Here is an 18,093-nt window from a genome sequence, read left to right as displayed (position 1 = left end):
CTGGGCTACCAAGGCCAGACACCAGGTGACCCTGTCCCGAGCGCCTATCCCTGCTAGGTACAGGCTGGCCCTGCCCACCCACTCGGACCCTCTAACGCCCAAGAGCGCTGAGACCAGCACACACTAATACCCCACACAGCACCAGAGTGGCTGAGCCACCATGGGGGCTCCGAGCACCAGGTCAAGGGGGTGGCAAAGAAAGAAGGCATGGCTCTGCCTGGGGCAACATGGGAAGGCTTCCTGGAGGAGGAGGTCTCCGAGCTGAGCCTCAGCCTGGGGTTCTGGCAGCAGGGCTTTAGGGCAGAGGCCTAACGCAGCCAGATCAAAGGCCTCCAAAGGCTAGTCACCCACCCATAGGGTAGCAGCCCCAGGAGTGGAGAGCCAGTGCCCCAGCCATGCTGGCACGTCCAGGGACGCCCTCTCTGGGCTCACGTACTGCCCTCAAGAGGCAGCTTCCTCCTCCCTTCCCCTCCCCCGTCAAATGGTGGCATCCACTCCTCACGTGGCCAAGCCACCCCAGGGTCAGCATTACAACCCCTGCCCAGGGTGGGAGGCAGTCACGTGAACAAGGCGCCATCAGGCCTACCCGGATTCTGGCCCCACCATCGGAAGGAGCAATAGGTTTCAGAGGCGGGCAGCCTGGAGCATGGCCAGCTGTGCAGCCATGGGCACGTCACCTCCCCTCTCTGGGCCTAGGATTTGCACACAGCACCAGCCCGTCCCTCTCCGTCTTCCACCAGGGCCTGGGGGAGAGCCAGGCTGCCCCTCTGCCCCAGTACCCTCACCCCAGCTAGTGCCCACGTGGGCTCAGAGAAGGGACCTGGGGTCACCTGGCCAGGAAGCAGAAGACAAACCATCGCGAGGCCAAGTCTCATCACACTGTCAGAAGCCGTGTGTAAAAATGGCACATGGCGTCACAGGTGGTCACCCTGCCCAACAGCAGAGCTGGGGCCCCACCCCTTGCCAACCATCACCCCGCCTTCCGTGAGATGTGGGGCTGTCCCAGCACTCGGGGAACCTCTGGAGGGAAACTCAGGGCCCTCTCTGCCCTCCAGGAGGGAGTGCAGACAGTCACCCAACCTGCCCTGGGGACCCCGGGCCGCCTCCAAGCTCTGCCCCTTGCTCCAAGGTGCCTCCCCAGGGAGAGTGAAGCCGGCCCGCTGGACCCTCCATCCAGGCGTGGATCCGCAGAGTCCGAACTGAAGGGTCCAGGTGACGGAGCTCCTCCTCGTTCTCCCCCAGCAGCAGAGCCCAGGCACCAAGCAGCACCCGTGAGCGTCCGTGGCGTTTCCCAGCAGCAAGTGTACCCCTTGTCTGGCCTCAGGTTTGCGGCCCCCGTTCCTCCAGGCCCAGCACCTTCTCCTTGCACACAGGCGTCCTTGGACACCATCTCCACCGCACAGGAGCCACACGTGACACCGTCCCAGCCCGTCCATCTCACCCGTGGGCAGGGCCTTGAGCCACGAGAAATGCCACACGAGCTGAAAGCTGGTTTAGAACATCAGTCTGAGAAGGGCCTCAAAGTTTTCCTGGGTCCACGGCCCAGACCAGGAGGCAGGGAGGGCTCAGCCCAGGGCCCCCATCAGGAGCAGCACCCCACTCAGCGCACAGCACTGGGAGCTGGTGAGAAACCAGGGCCGGGGCTCCTGACTGCCGGACACACCTGCCTTTCAGCAGCATCCCCAGGACACACTGGCCTGAAAAACCCCGTTCACACCAGAAGAGTCAACCTGGGAACCGGCTTTTGCAGGAGGAGGATGATCCCGAGCCCCTGACACCTTTAGAAGCCGGGGCATCGGAATCGGACACCCCGGGTGGAGCAGGGAGCCCCCGGTGGGTGCGGCGCTCCAGGCCTGCCTCAGCTGCTCCCGTGTCTGCCTCCCTGGGACAAAGCCCCCGCCCCAGCCCCACGAGACCCTGCTGCGGGAAGGTCCCAGGGCGTGGGGATGGTGAGTGCAAATGGGCCCCTCCCACCCCTCCAGCCCTGGGTACCCCCACGGGTGCAAGCGGAGGCCACGGGCACCGAGCCCAAGGGGAGCCGACGATTCAGAACCAGGCACGGGCGAGCATCCCCTCCCACCTGAGCAAGTCTGCCGGCAGGTGCCACACTCACCAAGCCTGCCACAGAGGAGGGGATACGGACCCAGGGAGGTGGCCCAGCCTCGGGGCAACGCTGGGGCACGAAGCCTGGACGCCTCCCAGGGCCGAGCTACCACACAGCCTGGCCCACTCCACATCCTGCGCCAGGTGGCCTCCAGGCCCCAGACCTCGGCCTTCGCTGGGCGTGCCTTTCAGCCCAGGGGCTCCCACCCCCTGGACCATCCCTCCCCTCCCACCACCTCCCTTGGATCCTCAAGGTCTCCCGGGCTCCCTCCTCCGCAGCTGGTGGCCCCGGCGTAAGGGACACCTGTGGTCCCCCAACTAGTGCCAGATCACGATGAGGCGCTCAACATACAGAGGGCAGTGGGTCCAGAAACAGTGTGCTGGGTCTGGGGCGGCAGTGAGGGGTCTCTAGACAGCCAGGGGGAGACCCGAGGACCAGGCCCTGGGAGAAGGTGACACAGGGAGAAGCACCAGAAGGAATTCCCCCAGCTTTACTGGGAACTGAGGGCTAAGAACTCCTTGGAGGCGTCTCAAAGGGGATAGTGGGGAGACCAGAGAGCCTGTTCCCCTCCGCCCCTGCCCTCCGCCCTCCCTGACCAGCTCTCCTTCTGGTGGGTCTGCCTGGGGTGCGATGGGCACCAGGGGCCAGGGTGGGGGGATGCGACCAGGGAACTGGCCTCCACTTTCAGAAAGGCGGCCGGGCTCGGCCCAACAAACCGCCAGGGAACACTGCCAGCGCCATCAATTATTAACACCCGCTCTGAAGGTGCCGCCAAAGCCACCGGAAAGTTCTAGGGAACCTGGGAAAGGCAGGGTGGCAGGAGGGCAGGGACAGGACGCACTCCTGGGCCCTCCCCCAAACCTTCCCTTAGCCCCCCACCATCTCCAAGCTTCTCCCAACCAGCGGGGATGCTGACGGAGGGGGCGAGGGGCACCTGTCCCTGCATGAGGAAACTGAGGCACGGGGGCTTCTCCCAGGCTGCATGGGTGATAGCAGCTGGAAGAAGACAGGAGTCTGCACGTGTCACCCTGCAGCTCCCGAGAGGTCGGGGGAGGAGGGAGAGAGAAGAGAGAGGGAGAAGGAGGAAGGAGGGGGTTCCTCCGGGCTCCTGTGACTGGAAGCCCCCCGCCTGGCAGGAGGGACACGGAAGCTGGGGGCAGCCTCCACCCTGGCCTCTACAGACGGAGGCTGTGGAGGCCCAGCCCAGCGGCCAGGGCGGGCTGCTACGGGGCCCCCGGGCCCCACTCCAGTCCAGGCATCTCCCTAACCAGACAACCCTGGCCAAGGCCCATCAGCCCTCAGCCAGAGTGGGAGCCGCCGCACGGTGGGGATGTGAAGAGCCTCAGATGAGGACTGGGGGCCAGGGGCAGAGTCGGGCGGCGGGGGCAGCCTCCTGCCCCCTGACCCCGGCAGACGGGGCAGGCAGCCGCGCACAGGAAGGGCCGCTCTCCTCTTGGCCAGAGCAGGGGTTCCCCGACCAGGAGGGGGACAGGATATCCTGGCCTGCTTCCCCAGCTGTGCCTGGGAGAGTGTGCCCAGCCCTGCAGGGCCCGCAGGACAGCGGCTCCCACACCCACCCACTCCCCAGCCCTTCAAGGCCGGGCTCATCCTTCCCAGGCCGGAAACCGAGCTCAGCCTGGGTCGTAACAATCAGCCCGCACGTTTCACCATCTGCCTCACCAAGGACAGAGCTCTCTCTCTGCTACCATCTCGGACGTTTCTCAGGACAACACCGGGGCCAGAGTGGGCACCGTCCACCCCTCTTCTCAGTGCTGCGGTCAGGCTCTGGCCACTCAGTCCCAGGTTGCCCCTGCAATCCCAGCTTGAGCCCAGGTCCCCTGGACACACTGGCCAATTCAGAGAGTGTCTGGGGCCCTTCCAACCTCCTGGAGGTGAGGGGGCACCTTCCCGGGCCCCAGGGAAGCCACGTCCCCTGCCTAGCCAGGGTCCACCTGCAGACCCACCCTGCACGGAAGACTGCGGCACACCTCTTACAGATGGGGACGAGAGTGGGAAAAGACTGACCCAAGGTCACCAAGCCACCCCAGCTCCTCCCCCAAGGGGAAGCCACTCAGCTACTGTCCCCAGAAGCCACCCCTGCCCTACAGCTCCTGGGGAGGCTGGGCAAGGCAGACTCTGCTGAGCAACTTCCGAGAGCTAAACAATCAGAATCAGGAAGAAAACACAAGTGTAAGCAGAGACTTCCTCTGGGGAGCAGCAAGCCTTCTTCCTCCACAAGGCCCTGCAGTGGCCAGGGGACCTGGGCACCACGCGCACCCTCGGGCCTGCCACCACAGGACGCGAGCCAGTGGGGTGTCTGCAGGCCCCTCGCCTTGGCAGCCCTAGGGGTGAGGAGGCATTGCTGCACTGCCTGGCGAGTCTCTGCCCAGAGCTGGTACATAGGGTTCCTGGGCAGAGAGGCGGCTGGGCAGGGTCTGCTCCAGGACCGGCTGTGGGGTCCGTCCCGCCCCTGGCCACCTCCGGGAGCTTGGGGTCCAGCAGGTGAGGGCTGGGCGGCAGGCAGCCCACGTACACAGCAGCATCCACGAGCCAGCTGTTGGCTGGGCGCTCAAACAGCCAGCGTCAGACCAGGGCAGGATCCCTCAGGGTCAGTGCACACAAACATTCCCCCAAACCCCAAGACAAGCCGCTGCCGCTGCAGCCGCGGGCAAGGCCGCCCTCTCCCGCAGACCAGCCATGGCCACGGCTAAGCTCTCTCTGACACCTCGGCAGGCAGGGACTGGGGGGTGGGGAAGAGGCTTGAGGACACTGTCCCCACCACTTGCCCTCCTGCTCTGGAAGGACTGCCCCTCCGCAGGGAGGGCAGCAACCCTAGTACCACCTGCGCTCAGAGGAGCAAAGGTGAGGAACCGAAGTCATGCCGCCCCACCTCGCCGCACCTGCTGAGACCGTGCTCCAAGCAGCCTCTCTGCTCCCTGGGCTCCGGTGGTGGCTACCGGAGTGGGACAGAAGAGGGCCCTGGACACCCCCCAGCCAGGTCTCTCCCAGCCCCAGGCCCGCCAAGGGGGCAGGGACGAGCACCTGCCCCTACCAACGGGAAGCCAGAGGGGGGTCACCCCCGCAGGCCCCAGAGCAGCCTCCGAGGTCAGCCCGGGGATGGCCAAGCCGAGGCTCACAGGCCAGAGGCCGGCCCCACACCAAGAGCCCACTGGCCAGGCAGCAGGGAAGCAGGACCGCGAGCGGTGGGGGAGGGCTCCACGTGGCCCCGTCCCAGCGCACCCTGCCCTGCCCCACACAGGCACGCGCAGCGGCGGCTGGCATCAGAACCACCTGGGAAGCAGCGGGGGCAGGTGCTGCCTATAGGGCGCTGCTTTCGCCTGGCGCACAGCTTCCTCTGATCGACCAGTGGAATCAGGGGCCCGACCTCTCTCCTCCCCGCCACCCTGTGTGTCCCCTCCAGGCTCCCCTGCTTCAACCCAGGGTTTCCAGAGCCTGGTTGGGTTCTTGCGGCGCCGTGGGCACTCCCCACGGCCATGCTGACACCTCAGGCTACACCACGAGGCCTGCCACCCTGTGGGGCAACCCTGCTCCGCTTGCCCAGGAGACGCCCCACAGGGCCCGCCTGGACCGGGGAGGGTCTGAGATGTTGCTGCACCAGCGGGGGCACCGGGCCCTGCCCTCTCTTGCCTCCCAGCCCCGCCCGGGGAACTCTCTCCCCTGCCCCCGTCCTCCCGCGAAAGGATTAACACCTGGACCGTCCCTCCAGGGAGAAGCGGGCCTGCTTGGGCAGCGCACTCCTCCCAGCTGGCTCCCCCCACTCATGCCTGGGCAGCGCCAGCGGGGAGCTTCCCACCCCCACGGGGTCAGACCCACACGTCCCTGAACTCCAACAGACAAGCTCCCCGCTGCTTCTGTTTTTCCCATTAACCCCTTCCTTCCCTCCCGGCTGATCTGAGTCGCAGCTCCGACCAGGTTCGGGCGGCAGCAGGTGGCACAGGGACAGCGCTTCCCCCACGCCCTCCCCGGCCCCGCGGAAAGCTCCCAGTCCCGGCCGGCGGCGATACTCACACGGCAAAGTGGTAGACGAAGCACTTCCAGCCAGTGGGGCGCTCCAGGAAGTTGTAGACGCGGCCCTGGATGTGAGTGCGCGCGAGCAGCGGGCGGCGCGCGCTGTAGATGGAGACGCGCGGGTCGAGGCTCACCGGCGGCCGCGGGCCAAGGTCGGCGGCAGCGGGGGGCGCGGCGGGCGCGGCGGGGGACGCGGGCCCCGGGGCGCCGGGCGGAGCGATGGGCGCGTAGAGCGCGCCGCCCGCCGGGCCGCCCTCGGCCAGCTCCAGCGAGAAGGGGCACTTCTTGGCCAGGCCCGCGCTGCCCCGCCGGGCGCCCGGCAGGCGGCCCCCGCCCCAGCGCTTTCTCTCGGCCCTGGGAGGGGAGGTGGCCGCGGCCATGGCCAGGCAGGGCCCGCGGGGGCCGGCCGGGAGGCGGCACGAAGAGCTGCAGCGAAGTCGGCCGCCGGGGCGCAGTGCGGGCGGCCGCTGCTGCCAGCCGGGCCGCGGGTCCGCTGCCCGCCCCGCCAGGGCGTGGGGGGCGGGGCCGGGAGGGGGCGGCGGCCGCGGGCGGGTCCCGGGGGTTGGCGAGCCCCGCCCCGGGCCGGACGCCCCGCCCCCAACCCACGTCGGCGCCCGGAGCGCCGGAGGCTGAGCCCCAACTGCGCTCACCTGCTTGGTCGGTCCCTCCCACGTCTGCGCCCACCTGTTGGGTCCGCCCCTTTAGCCTTCACCTTCTTGGCCCCGCCCGCCCCATCTGCTCGGTCCGCCCCATTCCGCGCTCCTCGCTCCGCCCCGCCTACGCCCACGTGCTCGCCCTCCCCAGGCCCACCTGCTAGGCCTGCAAGAAGCCCCCAGCCAAGTCAGGAAGGAAGGCGCGGGGTCAGCAGGTGCAGGGACCACGAACTGCCCGGGCAGGGGGACGGGGTGGGGAGCAGACAGCCGCTTCACCCCCTCTCAGTTACTCAGAAGAGGGTGGGAGTGAAGGGGGAAGGCGGGGCACGTCAGGAGGATGGCGGTTAGCCCCGCGAACAATCCGAGCGTCCCCTGGGTGCCCGAGCGCCCGAGCGAGCGCGCGTGCTGCGGGCAGAGAATGTGGTCGGGTTGGTGCCCATAGGGCTGTCGGACTCTGGAGGCCAGACAGGGCCACGGGGGCCATCGTGGGTCAGGGATGGCCCAATGGGGAGCCGTGTGCGTGGGGAGGATGCGGGGGCTCCTGGAGGCGATGCCTCGGGGCTCTGGAGAGGGGCGCGGCAGGAGGGGCTGCCTGGTCAGGTCAGGAGAGAGGTGTCAGATAATGGAGTCCTTGTCCTCCTCACCCTCTGGACAGGGCTGCTGTTGTGTCCCGTAGGTTTCCCTGGGTGGGGGTGATGTAGAGGTGGGTGACAGGGTCAGAAGAATTGCACAGGTCCCCTACCCTGCACTGGCATTTGGGTCCCTGCACAACGACCTGACATCAGGGTGGAGAAAGGGTGTCGAGCAGAAAAAAAACTGGCCTCTCTCAGAACATTGCCCTGGGCAGGGGGATAACTGCCTGCCACTTCAGGGACCCATAACCTAGGAGACACGTCCCAGGTCTTGACTGAGCACCCTGGGCTGATTTATTTCACGTACTCCCTCATCAGAAAGTCAGCTCTTGTTGTTGGACCGAGTGCAGCTCGGCCCTTCACCCCTGACTCCCCACACCTCGGCTGGTGCCTGTACAGAGCCGGTACAGTTGGTATGTGCAGAGAGAATGAATGAAGTGGGTCCCAACCTGTGCCAGGCACTGTGGAGACTCAGGGCGGCTGAGGCAATGGAACCTTCCTGGGAAGCGCGTCACTTAGGATACAAATGGGCAGGAAGCCAGAAGAAGGTGGGGAGTCCGCCTCCGCAGGGCCTGGGGGACAGCCAGGCCACCTGCAGGCATTCAGTCAGTACTTTCTGAATGAAGGCGGTCAGCACATCCACAGCCCAATCAGCAGGAGGAAGAACGTTTAGTAGTCAGTGCCAACGCACAACTGGAGAGTCAAAGAGAAAGAAGAAAAGCGTTGATCCCTCTTGCACACAACAGACAAGAATAAACTTCAAATGGATCAGAGGCTTCAATGTAAACGCTGAAATGAAGCCATGTAGGTTCTACAAGGAAGTATGGGTGAGTTTCTCAACAAGCTCTAGGTAGGGAAAACATCTCCAACTGTGGCTGAAATCCAGAGACGATAGCTGAAATCAACAAAACAGACAAGTGACAAACTGGAACAAGAATTTGCACAGGCAAAGGATTAATAGCACTGGTACATAAAGAACATCTAAAACTGAGAAGAAGATGATAGACGACCCTGTGGACAAGCGGGCGAAAGGCATGAACAGCTCACGGGAAAAGGGATTCATGATCTTTACACTTATGAAAAAATGCTCAACAACAAAAATGCAAATTTGAAAGTACACTGAGAGACCATTGCTCACCTATCTGATTGGCGAAAATCCAGATGTTGGACCACAGTTTCTGTGGGCAGGGCCGAGGGAAAGCAGGTGTTCTTGGCACCGTGTCAGTTGGTAGGGGGTCCTGGTGGCATTAGAAAAAGCACTCGTATCATTTAGCCTGGCTAGGTAGTTCCACTTCCAGGAACTGGCCCAAAGATACGTGGGGAAAATAGAAGATGATACACACATAAGGCTATTTGTTATGACATTATTTGTATTAGTAAAAGGCTAGAAACAGCAAGAACGTCCCTCAGTTAAGCTGAATCATGCTCTGGTACAGCTCACAACGTTACCAATATAATCACTAACACTCAGAGGACAAAAGGAACGCAGAGTCACATCATTAGTATTGATGCTTTGAAATGATATATACATGTAATACGTGTCATACATATATCATGTTAAATTCCTTAGGAACCTGGATTTTCAGGACAAGAGAAAAGAGATACAAATATAAAATCAGGGCTTCCCTGGTGGCACAATGGTTGAGAGTCCACCTGCCGATGCAGGGGACACGGGTTCGTGCCCCAGTCTGGGAAGATCCCACATGCCGCGGAGCAGCTGGGCCTGTGAGCCACGGCCGCTGAGCCTGCGCATCCGGAGCCTGTGCTCTGCAGCGGGAGAGGCCACAACAGTGAGAGGCCCGCGTACCACACACACACACACACACACACACACACACACACACAAAAATATATATATATATATATAAAATCAAAGGGCAAATCAATCCTTAAATTTGAATTGGGAATATTAGCATAAACTCCTCAGCTGTTTTCTTAAAACAAGAATACTTTCTCTGTCTGCTGAAAAGTTGTTGCATCCAAAAGAAGTGTGGATTAAAACATACCAAATATCTTTATGCATTCATTCAAAATGATACTAAAAAGTCTTCACTGGCCCTTTGTCGGAGGCTAGGGCTCATTATTCTGAAAAGGAGTAAAATAAATGAAAAAAGGACAGAGTCAAGCATTTGTCCTGCCTCCTCTGTACGCACTGAACTTCAGGGTAGCAAAAGCCCACACGTGCCGTAGGTATGTATTGAGGTGTTTCCGGATGGATGATGCGACTTTGGGGAATTGCTTGGAAATAATCAGGAGGGCGGGGCAGTGGCTGGGGTGGAGATTAAACCAACCTGCTCTGAACTGGTCATCGTTGAGCCCGCTGGCAGATACAGTCTTGATACTGTGTGCTTTACTTTTGTGTAAGTTTCTGTATTTTAAAAATTATAATAAGTAGCCGCCCAAGCACCTGGGGGTTCAGGGGCTGAGCTGTGCAGGAGCCAGCTCTGGGGTCCTGGCCCCGGCACAGGGACGCTGCAATGAATGGGAGGCCAGACAACAAGGGGTCGCCGCAAGTTCCCTGAAAGCTCAAAGGAGCTGGTGGGGGCCTCGGGGAGGATGGGAGAGCTGGGTGGGGGGAATGAAGCCAGGCACAGTGAGGAAGGGCCCAGAATGAGGGCAGAGGGCTGGCGGGGGGGTGGGGGGGGCAGGGCCAGCACGCAGGAGTAGGAAGCACAGCCAAAGGGCCTCCAGGGCCTCTGCTCAAAGGTGGGAAGTGCGCCTGACCCAGTCACTGGCTCCCCAGCTGCCCTCCAGGCCCCCCACTGGAAGGCCCCCTCCCTCCCCAGGACCTGCCTCTCGGTCACTTGGGATGCTCCTGTCACACCCTGGGGTCCTGGATGCACAGGCAGATGGATCTACCTGGATGTGCATGGACCGGGAGGCCACCTTCCTGCTTTTCAGGCCCATGGGCTCTCTCCGGGCCTCAGAATATTCTGGAAGCACCACACTCACCTTCCTTCAGCAGCACTTTGCCAAGACCCCTCAGCACCCCAGACCCATGCCAGGACAGCCGTGGGAGGAGCCCAGAGGTTGTCACGAACACAGGGGGAAACTGAGGCTGGGGAGGGAGGGCTATGCGGCCCCCAAGAGGTCAGGGTCCAGGCCGGGGCTGCGCCTCCAGAGGCTTCCTGGCTGGCGGCCACCTCCAGCCCCACGGCTGAGTTGCCCACTCACCCATTCACTCCTCACATCCCCCTGAGCACCCGCCGTGCGCCGGACACTGCTCCGCCCTGGCCCTAGAGCCGTATGCGCGAGGCCGGCCTTCTTGGGGCCCAGGGTCATCAGGGGGATGAGTGAGATGAAGAAAGCTAGGGGACGAGGGCAAGGCCGGTGGCAGGGGGTGATCTGTGCTGTGGCAGGGCCCACCCTCCCAGGACTCTGCATTTTAGCCAACTCCTCTCTCTCCCTCGCGGGCAGGGGACACTGAGGACCCCAAGTTTGGGCACCGCTCCAGGACAGAGGCTGAGGGGCATCCTTCGGCTCTGACTTGACTCCATCTCTGCCGCCGTGGGCTGTCGGACGGTCACTCCACAGTTAGCCGGCACAGACTGTCCCGGCCCGGGGAACAAGTCGCAGCCAGTCTCATGGGGCGGGACAGACTGAGCTGAGCGTGCCTCAGTGGGGGCTCCAGCGCCGCAGGATGTCCCAGGGCTGTCACCGCCCACCCTCCTCCCCCAGGTGCCGCGCTGGGGGCAGGCCAGGAAGGCTGAGGGCTGGGCGTGCACGTGTGCACGGGGCACAGCTCTGGGTGCACGTGTGCACGGTATGGTGTGTGGGCAGGTTGTGGAGGATACGGTGCACACGTGTGTTGCGTATGCGTGTATGGCAGTATATGGTCCGTGTGTGTGTGCACACAAGCCTTTTTGTGACCACACAGGGAAAAGGGACACTCCATCCCCGCTCCTAAGGGCAGCCCTAGAGCAATGGGACCTGGGGGCTGGCAGCAGGGCTCTCAGAAGGGAGACCAGCTGGGGGCAGAATCGGGGGCAGGCAGCCATCCCCCTGGGGCCATGCCTCCGCCCCAGCTGGCCGGCTCTGCGGGTCACTCGGTGGCTGGGCCCTGCCCGCAGAGCCTCGTCCCCTCACTCACCCCTCCCAGCCCGGGATCCAGGTCCCGCCGGCCCGGTCAGAGAACGGGGCACTGCCTGCATGTTTCCTTTGATCTGAGGTTAGGTCATCTGACAGCACCCGACCTGGTCTCATGCACCCTGTTCTCACAAGTTCCCAGATAGCCATCAGGACTGGCTCAGCTGACAGAAAGCCCTTCTGGATGCTCTCCGGGGCTCAATGCCTGTCCTCCAAATTAAGCAAAAGATTCACGAAAGTTTGGGGCCTCCAACACTTGCTTTGTGCTGGGGCGGCGGGGTGGAGGTGCTCGGCTTCAGTGAAGGGCACTGTGGCCAGAGCTGCAAGCACCCTGAGGTCCCCTCCCACCGGCCCCTGAGCCTCCCCCTCCCCTTCCAAGGGGACGTCTTAGGGACCAGCCCAAGAATCCAAAGCCCAGTGATGAGGCCCCGGGGCAGCTGGCACCTGGCAGGGTCACCTTCACAGGAGCCCTGAGTAGCAGTAACGCTGGGCAGAAAAATCAGGTTTGGGGTTTCGGGTCAGCTTCCAGCTGGCAGGGCCACCTTGTAATATCTCTGCTGGGAATTTGCATCAACGGCTTGTGAAATTGACTTGAGTTTATTTTAGCCTGCCAGTCCAACTGTAGCAAGGATGCACGGTCACCATCTGGGGCCCTCTTTGGTGAAATCACCCCTAAAATGTGCACCCTTAGACACTCACCCTGATCCTTCAGTTTCCTGTGTGACCTGATGGGGTGAAGTCAGGGACCTCCGAGCCTCGTGGGACCCTTGGGGACACGTGCCTGGCCCACGTAGCCTGGGGAGTGAGGACCGGGGCCCGACATGCCCCGATTCTGATCACCAGGACTTGAGACCTCCCCACCCTCCCAGGGCACCTGCCCACCGCCCACTGCCCTCAGCTGACCCTTTGGGGGCTGCAGGCTGCCGTACACTCCAGGAGCCCAGGCAGTGTCTGTGCTGGGTCATCTGATAAGCCAATAAGCTTTTCCTTACTAGAGAGTTGCCGGGTGTCCCCTGCCACTGGGAGAAGGGAGATGGGAGACCTGGGCTTGATCCTTTGAGGCCATGGTAGCCATTTCCCAGCCAGGGTCCTTGTCCACCTTGCTGGTGTTGCCGACCTGGCTCTTCAGCCAATGGGGCTGGCCCTCTGGAGCTACGCCGTCCACCCCGCAGAACCAGAGCCCATGCAGGGCCTGAGCCAAGAGTGGACTTGGAGCACAGGTGAGCCGGTCGGGCCAGGGAGGGAGGGAGGCAGGGAGGCCGGGGAGAAGGGCCAACAGCAAAACAGGGGTGCACGGAGGAGGAGGAGGCAGGGAGGATTCAGCCAACCTGCCCGTATTTATGCGGCGCCTACTGAGTTCCCAGCCTTGCTGGGGGAGGCCAGAGGAGCAGAAGGCCAGGCCCTGCCCGCAGGGGATGGTGAGCTTTTCTGTGAGACACACAGACCGGGAAGAAGCCGCATGAGGACCTCACGTGCCATGTGGTGGAGTGCTTCGCCCAGCCACCACCTCCTCCCCCGACAGCTGCCAGAGCCCGGGGGAGGGGAGAGCTGCCCTCCCTGTTGCATGTGGGCCCCTGAGGGCTGAGGCTGACTCACTCACCTCTGAGTCCAGGCGCCCAGGAGAAGTTAACAAAGGGTGAGTGGGTGACTGGAGAGAGGCGTGGATGCATGGAGGGATGGATGGATGTGTGGGTGGACAGGTGGACAGATGGACAAGGAACAGATGGATGGATGGATGGAGGGATGGAGGGACGGATGGATGATGGACGGATGGATGGAGGGACGGATGGATGATGGACGGATGGATGGATGTGCGGGTGGACGGAGGGACGGACGGACAGGTGAATGGATGGGCAGATGGATGGGCGTGGGTAAGTGACTGATGATGGGCAGGTGAGCCACCCTTCCTTCAACTATTTGCACAGATGTCACCTTCCCAGTGAGGTAGCCCTTGACCATTTAAAAATAAAATCCCCCAACCATCCATCCATCCTCCACCCAGGTTCTTGCCTGCTTTATGTTTCTCCACAACCATTTTAATCATTTCTTTTTTAAAATTTGCTTCTGACTTACTTCTTTGTTCATTGTCTGCATGTCACCTGACCCCCAGCACAGTCTTGGCGCCTAGATGTTGCTCAGTAAATCTGTGTTGAATGACTGGACGAGCTGGCGGGTGACACGACGGTCGAGGACAAGGCGGGTGGATGGTGCGCTTGGGAGAACGGGGTGGGGGTCCACAGAGGCCTGTGGTTTGAGCCTTAACTGACCCCCAGGGAGGGAGAATCAGTTTCTCGGCCTCCTCAGGGGCCAAGAAGAAGGCGACACAGGGGCAGCTGAGGACTGGTGGAGCTGTGGTCCCCCTGGCCCGATGTCCACGTGCTGGTGCTCCAGCTGCACCTGCAGGGCAAGAGCCTGTGCGTACACAGACATGCACACACACGTACACACAGTGCATACACACACACACGGGGTATCCTCACACACACGCTGTGTACACGCACACACTCACACTGGTCCTTGCACGGGACTCGTGCCAGGAGCTCGAAGGCCGGCTCTGTTCCAAGCGTTCTCCCTCCTGCACAGGCCCTGCGAGGTGGTGGGATCACCGTCCCCGCTTCGCATCAGGACCTGGACCCACAGCTGTCCAGGGACTCAGCGGGGGCCGCCCCTCACACAGGCCAGGCCAGCAGCCTGCCCAGCGCTCCACGGTGGTACCTGCTCTCGGGGCTGAAGTGGACGGCTGCTCCTCGGTGACGGGTGGGACAGGAGGCGCTCCCGTATTTGTAGGTCTGCGTTTACCACCAGGCGCCGAGGGGAAGAGGGGAGCGGGCTGGGGGTGTCTCCTTCCTGGACTCCAGAGAACTCCAGGGACAGGATGGTGGGAGGGAGAGGCTGTGAGCCTGGGCCCGTGGCCATGCCCGAGTCCCGGCTCAGCCCCGGCTAGGCCTCTCCGGCCTCTCTCCCTGCGTCTGTGACAGCAGCTGGGGGAGGATACTGGCCACGGCTGAGGGGGGTGAGGGCCCACGAGGCGCAGCTTCAGAGCTGTGGGCGTCCCCGTGGGAAGGAGGGCCTGCAGGTCCCCCAAGTCCCGTGAGGGGGGTGCTACAGAAACCTTGGCGTGTGTGTGGTCAGCAAGGTGGGGGGCAAGTCTGGGCTACTCGGCGTGGACAACCCTTAGACGGGGTGAAGCACCAGGCTCTCAGCCTTCACCATGGACGCTCGGGGCAGCCCAGAGGCGGCGGACGGTGGCCCGTCCCGCGGAGCCCGCCCTGCCCTCTCCAACCAGGAGTGGCCAGAGGTGGCGTTCCCCACCCCCAAGGACCAGGCCAGGGCGCTTCCTGTCCGAGGGCCTGAGTCTTGACCTCACGCAGACCCGAGGGAGGCACCGGGTGGGAGGAGGCCCCCAGGCCGGCAGGGAGACCCAGAGCCAGCCAGACCCCTCTCTGAGTTGTGGTTTCTGTCCTGGGAGACAAACACCAGAGGTGGCTCAGGAGGCTGAGTCTTCCTGCAAATTAAGCCCCACGAGGCACCCAGCCTGCACGGGGAGGGGCGGGGGGGCTGGCCCTCTGTCGGGGGCGGGGCGTATGCGTATGTCCCTCCCTCCCAGGCCTCAGCCAGGGACAGAAGACGGTGGGTCCCTGTGGTCAGCCTGCTTCAGAGCAGGATCCGCCGGCCCACGGACAGAGGCCTGGGGGCGGGCATGCGCTCTGCCAGGCGTGGCCTCTCCCCCAAAGCAAGCGTCGTCGTGTGAACTCAGTCCTGTCCCGAGTGGCTCCGGCCCTGGACCCAGTTGTAGGAAAGGGGGTGGAGGCGGCTGGAAATGGAGCAGAAGGCAGAATTTGGGACGTCCTCCCAACAGCGTCAGTGGGTGCGGGTGGCCCCGGGCACCTCCTCCCTTCAGTGGCGCCCCGCCCGGCCCCTCAGTCACAAGGCTTTCCGCATAGACGCACGTCCACTCCCCGCATCCACTTGCTCACTGTGTGTCCTCCCAGCAGCTCCTGTTCTGGGCCCGGGAGGCTCAGTGGCCGAGAACCCCAGGCAGGAAGCAAACAGACAGCACACAGGTGAATAAAAGGTCCCCTCAGAGGGTCAAGCTTCCTGAAAAGTGATGCCGGGTGGCCTGGAGAGAGAGACCCAGGGAGGCCCGTGAGCCGGTGTGGCTGGGGGATGGTGGGGGGACGGGGGGGGGGACGAGGGGGACGGGCGTGGGCAGAAGGGGAGGCTCTGAGGCTGGACGAGAGAGCAAGGGGGAGGCCAGACGGCTGGAGAGGTGGGCAATGGGCGGGGCAGGGCTGCGGGCTCGTGGTGGGGTGTTATTGTGGAGAAATAGGGAGCCACGGAGGATTGTAGGCAGGGAAGGAGCACAGCCTGGTACTGGGCTGGGGGCTGCCGGAGAGGAGCGTCCAGGAGGCCAGGGTAGAGGGCAGGCCTGGAACAGAGGATGGGAGGAGGCCAAGGACTGTGTGCCTCCCACCCCCCAGACTTGGAGGCTCTGGGGAGATCCCCTCACTCTGCATATACCCCTGACGCTGGCAGGACGCACAGCGGGGCCAGGCCCCAGGCCAGCAGGGGGTGTGGACCCAGGCTGGTCTTTCAGCTGGGCTGGGGCTGGCCCTCGCCCAGGAACCCCAAGATTTGCATCTCCCCTCAGAATCTCGTCCACAGGGTCTCAGGCCCCGAGGGTTTGTGGGGTCCCTGCCCTGGAGCCCCACTTACCTGGAATGCAGTCTTTCCTGAGGGATCGTCAGGCGGCCCCTCTCCTCCCTGGGTGGGCTCCAGGCCCATCGATGGGACGTGCCCAGCCCAGGACGGAGCCCTCGTGTCCCTGGCAAAGCTGCCTCCACTGGCCGGGCCACCTCCACCAGCCTGCGGTCCTGGGGCGCCCCCTGGTGGCCAACGGGCCAGACCTGAGAGGCCACCAGGGGTCCCAGAGCACAGGGCCTGGACAGGGTCTCCCCCCGCTTCCAGAGCTCAGGGGATGATGGGTCCCTGGGAGGAGGTCCTGGGGTCTCTGGGGAAGGGGCACACAGAAGTGTCATCTGTTGTCATGTGTTACCCGCAAGCTCCTTGAAGCCGGGCTACTCAGATCCCCATTTTCTCAGAGAAACTGAGGCCCAGAGTTAAGGAGCCCGAAGGATTTGCAGAGTGTGAGCCAGGACTGTGGGGCTCCAGGGCCACCCCCGTGCTGCCCTGTCCTGCCCTTGCTCGAAGGGACAGTGTCTGTGCGGAGCCTGCCGTGCTGACAACCTGACAGCTGACCCAGCCGTCCCACCCTCCAGGACAGCGCACACGGGGCACCCGCGCCTCTCGGCTTTGTGGGCCCAGTCTCTGCCCACGCGTCCTCCACAGGACGGCTGGCCACACCCCCTGGAGGCGGTCATTCCCACCTGCTGCAGAGATAAACTGGGGGCCGCTGGGAGGCAGAGACACGGGTGTGGCACAGCCGTCCCCTCCCGCCGCGGAGGGAGGGAGGGAGGGACAGCAGCCAGCCCCACACGGGGCCACCTCTTGGCACCGGGAGACCGGTCACGCCCAAGGGGGTCACGGGGCCTGTCAGGCCCGGGGAAGGCTGGCCCTCGCACCCAGTGGCTTTGGCCGCAGCAGGCCTGTGGGCCGGGTGGGGCGGAGATCGGGGACGCCTGGCGCTGGTCACGGCATTGGCTGCCCAGGTGCCGGGCGTGGTGGCGGGGGGGGAGGAAAGGCGGGCGCCAGGCTGTGGGGACCTCCACCCGCTCCTTGACCAGCAGCCGCGTGTCCGGGCCCGGGGAGGAAGCAGGCAGGTAGGCGCCCTGGCCGCCAGCCCCCATCAGGGAGCGGGAGTGGGGGCACCGTCCTCCGTGGCCATGGGCTGCCACTCATCTCCGTCTCCTCCTCTGGAGCCTGGGGAGAGCCCGGCCTTCCAGACGGTCCCTCTGCAGGTGAGGGGGGCTCGGGGTGGGTCTGGGCAAGGGGTGGCCCCACGGCCCTGGGGGCCAGACTCGGGGAGCCAGGGCTCAGAGCCGGTACCTGTCCCGCTGGGGGCCTCACAAGCGCGTGGGCAGCTGTGCCCCCTCTCTGCCCCCTCCCCGAGCCGTGCCCTCCGCTCCTGGCCTGGGAGACCCGTGTCCTCACTGGGGGCCGGGGGCTGCCGTGCTGACCGCCGCCCGCTGAGTGTGCTCCCCATCTCAGGGAGGAACAGAGGGGCCGGGCAGGTGGGGGGCTTGCCCAGTGACACAGCCCGGGAAGGGCCAGGTGGACTGGGACCCCCGGGGCCTGGCCGCCCGGCTCTGCCTGTGCTGGGGCTGTTTCCCTGGTGGCCTCTGACCAGGGACGGCCGTCTGCCCCCCGAGCAAGAGCCCCCAGTGCCCTTGCTGCTGGGGCTGAAGATCCTGCCTCTGTTCTCCCTGTCGGTCGTGGTGGTGGGGGGCCGGGATTCCAGCGGGGGGGTGGGTGACGCAGGACCCCCAGCTGCCCAGACCCACACCCCCCCTTGCCCCTTCCGGGAACAGGGCCCTCAAAGACTCGGACGGCTGTTCATGCAAATGCGCCGTTTGCCTGTCTTTTCCGCTTGGTGGTCCCATTTGCCTGGCATCTGGCCCAGTGCCCCCTG

General features: G+C 64.0%; 1 protein-coding gene across 3 annotated transcripts in view; it reads right to left on the bottom strand.

The window, feature by feature from the left end:
* Positions 1–6,513, bottom strand: part of KCNQ1 (potassium voltage-gated channel subfamily Q member 1) — a 348,523-nt gene extending 342,010 nt beyond the window's left edge. For all 3 annotated transcript variants that reach the window (XM_060104250.1, XM_060104251.1, XM_060104252.1), the window contains exon 1: positions 6,134–6,513. In XM_060104250.1, the coding sequence (XP_059960233.1) occupies positions 6,134–6,513 (380 nt within the window). The remainder of the gene's footprint in view (positions 1–6,133) is intronic.
* Positions 6,514–18,093: the final 11,580 nt, after the last annotated feature.

The sequence above is a fragment of the Mesoplodon densirostris genome, chromosome 7, assembly GCF_025265405.1.
Source record: "Mesoplodon densirostris isolate mMesDen1 chromosome 7, mMesDen1 primary haplotype, whole genome shotgun sequence".
Lineage (NCBI taxonomy): Eukaryota > Metazoa > Chordata > Mammalia > Artiodactyla > Ziphiidae > Mesoplodon > Mesoplodon densirostris.
This window is presented reverse-complemented; position numbering and strand designations above follow the sequence as displayed.